Source organism: Pollachius pollachius (genome assembly GCF_949987615.1).
Source record: "Pollachius pollachius genome assembly, contig: scaffold_361, whole genome shotgun sequence".
Lineage (NCBI taxonomy): Eukaryota > Metazoa > Chordata > Actinopteri > Gadiformes > Gadidae > Pollachius > Pollachius pollachius.
The window spans coordinates 4,263-10,000 of record NW_027641282.1 but is presented as its reverse complement, the minus strand read 5'-3'; the positions used below and the strand labels follow the sequence as shown (position 1 = coordinate 10,000).

At 42.8% G+C, this 5,738-nt stretch overlaps 1 protein-coding gene across 1 annotated transcript in view; it reads right to left on the bottom strand.

The window, feature by feature from the left end:
• The window catches only part of LOC307091683 (TOX high mobility group box family member 2-like), a gene marked incomplete at its 3' end in the record, with an annotated part of 16,233 nt that extends 10,849 nt beyond the window's left edge, over positions 1-5,384 (bottom strand). Inside the window, exon 1 of the mRNA XM_079759334.1 lies at positions 5,333-5,384. Coding sequence (XP_079615460.1) covers positions 5,333-5,374 — 42 coding nt within the window. The remainder of the gene's footprint in view (positions 1-5,332) is intronic.
• Between the last annotated feature and the right edge of the window lie 354 nt (positions 5,385-5,738).

Below are 5,738 nucleotides of genomic sequence, written 5' to 3'. Positions count from 1 at the left end.
TGCATGTTAAAGTCTGTACAAAAGTGCACATTCTGAGATATAGGACAGGGATGGGAAAGGTAGATTCTATAGCGGGAAGCTGAACAGAAAGAAGTGGAGAGAGACATCGTTTCAGAACATCAGGACTGAGAAACAGCTGAGATGGTGGATGATTAACGCTGATAATAAAATAATGTAAACCTATAGAAAGTAAGCCTGCAGAAGACTCGATATACACAGGGTGAGGGAGGAAGAGGAGGGAGGAAGAGGAGGGAGGATGAGGAGGGAGGATGAGGATAATAGACACGGCCTTAAAGTGCTGCATACAAATGTCTGAAGACAACACGATGAAACCTAATCCAGAGTGCACCTAGCTGCTGTAAGAAGACATAAAAAGGGTATTAGCCGAGGTCAAAACACAGCAGGGAGGTAATTTGACCCTTCAGGATTTTATTGCACCTAGTGGCAGGACTTCCTGCTTCCTGTCAAAGACCATCAGGCCCCGACTGTGTTACATAGAGCCCGCCCACTCCGGCCGGGGGATCCAATTACAAAGCAGCTGAGGGGAAACGAAGTTACAATAAAAAATACGACACATGAAAAAGCGAGGGCGGTTTCGTTTTTTCGAATAGGTGTTGGAAACGCTGCGAGAGCGTGATCCCCCCCCCGACTTGTTTCAGGTGTGTCTACAGGTGAAACTTTGACTCCAAAGCCCCCCGGTTTTCAGTTGGCAGAATTGACAGAATGACAGCTCGACTACGAGTCTACTCCCCGAGGCTGGAAGGATCCAGAAGCTCACAGACATGTCAATAGCTGCTACACAGGGATGAGTCAGCAGGGCGAGCGCTCGCGCTTTAAAGAGCGACTGTCTCTCTCTGTACAGTTTTCCTCTCCCGCAGAGAAGAATCACAACCGGGGCAGGGGAGGGCGAGAGACTATGGTGAGAGGTGAGATGGAGAGACTCTCGCTCTCTCTCCTTTCTCTTTTTTTCCTCTCTATCTCGCACTCTCTTTTTTGCTCTCTCTCTCTCTCTCTCTCTCTCTCTCTCTCACTCTCTTTTTTGCTCTCTCTCTCTCTCTCTCTGGTTTCTTCGTTCCTCTTTTCTGCAGTACTAACACTCTACCATCCTGAAATGTGTGTGTGTGTGTGTGTGTTTGTGTGTGTGTTTGTGTGTGTCTGTGTCTGTGTGTGTGTCTGTGTGTGTGTCTGTGTGTGTGTGTCTGTGTGTGTGTGTGTGTGTGTCTGTGTGTGTGTCTGTGTGTGTGTGTCTGTGTGTGTGTGTGTGTGTGTGTATGTCTGTGTGTGTGTCTGTGTGTGCGTGTCTGTGTGTGTCTGTGTGTGTGTCTTTGTGTGTGTGTGTGTCTGTGTGTGTGTGGTACGTTCTGAACACAGTCAGTGAACCTTGGAGAAAGGTCCTGTCAAGTCACGTCAAACATTTAAACTACACACACACGCACACACATACACACACACACACACACGGACACACACACACACGGACACACACATACACCACAGGCATGGAACCAAGTTCATACACACACACATCAGATGTACGTACACAAGCATTCAAACAGACACACACACAAAAACACACACACACACACACACACACACACTCAATCAATTGCACGCTTGCACACACACACACACACAAACACTTGGACGTATACACAAACACATACATAAACACATACACAATCAATTCCGTGCACACACATAAACACACACACACTTGGACATAAACACACACACTCACACACACTTGGACCCACACACACACACACACACACACACACACACACACACACACACACACACACACACACACACACACACACACACACACACACACAGTGTGCATAATCAGTCAAACAGATCACCACTGATTTGGGCTTCAATCCAGAAATGTCCTGTCTGTCACACAGCCACATTCTCTAATCAGTCTGTCCATGTTTGTTTGTGTATGTGTATGTGTGTGTGTGTGTGTGTGTGTGTGTGTGTGTGTGTGTGTATGTGTGTGTGGTTGTGTATGTGTGTCTGTTTGAATGCATAAGGGCATCCATCTTGTTGAAGGAAACGACATTTGATTTTCATGCTTTTCCATATATTACAAAACTGCAATGTGTTTTCAGGTAAATACAAACACGTTTGGTAGAAATACAAATCAACCCATGGCGATCTCTGCCCGTCAGATAAGCATTGAAAAAACGAAACGGTAAACTAAGTGTATTAATTCATCTTGAGATATTTGTCCAGGTTTATAAATTGTAGGGATTGGCGAGATAACTACTGTTGAACGCAGCCTTTCATGTCAAATCAATTCACAAAACAGCTTCGTAATAAAACACAGAAACTACAGCGCACTTACATCACATCTGGGAACGGGCTAAGCGGACAGCAGAGCCCGATGTGAATGTGGGAAAGAGGCTTTCTGAGTCTCCAGACTGTGTCCAAACACACAGTGAGGCGCTGTGCTGCCCAAGCTGTTTCTGTTTAGTGGGGTTTCTGTGTTTGCGAGATGTTATGTGTAATGCAATCTCCCGCCTGTATCAAACTGCTACCTCAGAGTGTACTCTGCACAAGAGCCGCGGCGTCCACACAAAGGAGGGTCTGTTCTAGGCGCCAGCGTTGCCTTTGGCTCTGCTCCTCAGGCATACATTATCTACTGGGCCGCGGAGGCACGGCAGGCGATTTAAACGCCCGATGAAAACGCATCTTTCGGGGGTTGGGGGTTAAACATACTATCGTTAAAATGTGTTTGTGCAAAGAGAGATGTCTCGATTTTTTGCTAGGTTTTTTTGGAATGAATGTGCGGGATATTATTTAAATATGGGGCATTTACCGTTTCCTCCAAATAAGATTGATTTATTAAGAATGTTTGATTTATAATTAACACATGAGGCAGTCCTCATACGTCGAGGAAAAACATTAATTGAAAAACACCTTCTGGCACCCTTCCCACATTGCACTTATGTGTGATTGAGTGTATCCATAAATGAATCCATTCATCTCGTCCTTTTATTCTCAGGTAGTCTCCCTGCACCTCTATACTTAAATTACAGTTCATCTTAACACAAGGCTAACTTATTAACGCTCATTTTATTATGTGTAATCAGAATTATTCTGGAGAGAAAAGAGTGAAAAAATAAATATTTTTACATAAAATGATTATTATTATTAGGACAATGCAAGCTGGAAATTAATAAACCAGCTCTTAGAATGAGCAAATATTTTCTTTTGAAAACACCAACTCTCTTAATTAAGTGTGAACAGCAGAAAGACGTGCTTCTTGCATAACCATTAGACGGTTAATCACCACCGAGAATTAAAAGGGAAAAAGTCTCCACGTAGGAATTTCTGACATTTCGAATTGAACACCAAAGTCAGACCATATGCACAAGTAATCGCACAGCCATGACACACACTCATCCAACAGTCTATGAGGAACTGCACAACATCTCATCAACACGTCACACGATGTTGAGTTGGTAAAGAGTCTGGCTTGAATGTATTTAAATTGTGTATTTAATCAATTACATTTTTGGAAGACTGCCGGGTCTAAAAGGAAGTTAAAACTGTGAACATATTTCAAAAAATGACTGGACTCCAGTTGGTCATTTCTAACCCTTTCAGTCAAACCAGAATGCATACCGATCACTTGCCTGCGTTACCACCTTGTCGTTTAAGTTTAAAGAACAGCCACAATGAGGTTGTTGCACGCTGCAAACACATTAAAAGAAAGCCATGCATCAAAGCCACGTCTAAATCAGTCCACGATCTGAACCAATAAAACACAAACTCCAGTTCTCCACTATCAACTTCAAACGCCACCTGAGGGAAAGTCTCGCTCGCTAATCGTTGACAAAAGCATCAACTGCCACTGAAATTGACCTTCCTCGAGTAATTTGTTGACATAACACAGCAAGTGTGGCGTGGGCGTCTCTGATTGACACGTGACCATAACAGGGAGACTTCAGAGCAGACAGCTTTTCCACCAATTCGCAAACCGACTGCTCACGCAGAGATACAGGGCAAGGAGAGCGTTGAAGGGAGACACGTTATGTACGCCATAGGCTGAAAATAAGCATCTACATACTTTCTCCCTCTCTCTAATTATGATGATTTAATCCATACATCCAAAGAGGGACAATATTAATGCTTCAAAACAGATCTGCGTGTGCATTATGTGTACATATAAGTATTTATATGAAAGGAATGTGTGCGTGTCTGTGATTGTGCTTGCATCCAAGTGTGTGTGCGTCTTTATGTGTGTGTGTGTGTGTGTGTGTGCTTGCATGCGAGTGTGTGTGCTTGTGCGTGTAAGTGTGTGGGTGGATGGCTTTTTTATGTGTGGTATGTATGTGTGAATGTGTGGGCAACTTCATGTCGATGCAGGCCTACATTTTGCAATTGAAATTGTTCGTGTATATGTATGGTTGTGTGTGTTAGCCAGTATCTCATTGTTTGGGTGCATGTGTTGCACAACTGTGGTGGCGGTATTGTTCTAAAAGCATAGCAAGTGCTTTAGAATCCTTGCCCGGTATTATGCAGCTCTTTCGTAGCGTTTTGATAGCGTTGCCAGGCATTGCTAGGAGCCAGGCAAACCAGTCGAGCTAGGTCGAGCTTTGGCCGATTGACCAACACCTACCCTCGTATTTATACCATAAATATCACTGTGACCTGGTTTAGGCAGTTCGGTGTGGACTATTCCTCGTGCCGCTGATCATTAAACCTATAGTTATGTGTGAACATGGCTGCATCCTCCTGTGTTTCACATCGCGCTTATGACGGTCGCCTAGCAACCCAATTATACAGTCCTGCACCAACTAGGGATGCAAGGAAACTGCAACAAATTATAATCAGACACACGGTCAAAGAAGTCATCACGCACTCGAGTACACGTTTTGTAGATGTTCTTTTGCTGTTTTGTTTTTTTGCAAAGATAAGTTCTGCAATAGTTCCCGCGAATGTATCCAAATAAAAAATATTTTTTAATCTGTATTTCATAAGGTACAAGTGTGCTACATCCACAACTGATCTCGACTGGTTACCCAGCTTTAAACCTACGTTTTACTGTGGCTGAACTAGCAGGATACACATCACAGTAGATATTTTACTGTTTATCCATTAGGGAAAATATGAAACATGAGGATTTGTTAAGGGCAGGCCAGTGAGTGCACTTTGTGTATGATATTGACCAAACTATAGCTCTATAGAGAGGAGTGCTGCTGGCCAACGTTTTGGCTTGAAAGCCCTGTGTCCTATATATTATAACTTTATCCTTGATAACAAATTAATCATTAATCCATAGAAGATAAATGTGGCTTATGGCATGGTTGTGATGTCTTACCTGGCCTGGTGACCGGAACTCCTGGTTGTCATTCATGTACATACTGTCACCATCAAACTGTGGACAGAGGAAGTGACAAGGTACAACGTTAAATACGTTTGTATTTTAGTAATATGAGTTCTTAGTGATGAGTATTAGTATTAAAGATATCATAACTATATTTCACATCATGAAACACTACACCCAAATTATGTAGGCCTAACACATATCATGCTACAACAGATAAAGTATGAAACATAATAAGATAATAATGCTAATATATATAATTGTGTTGTGTTATATAAATAAAACAATATATGACATTAAACGGAGGAAGTGAGGGAGAGGTGAAATGTGTTACGAGAGGCATTATCGTTTAAGTACAACTGATCTATTTCCCAGAAGCCTCTGCGTCAGGAGAGGTGTG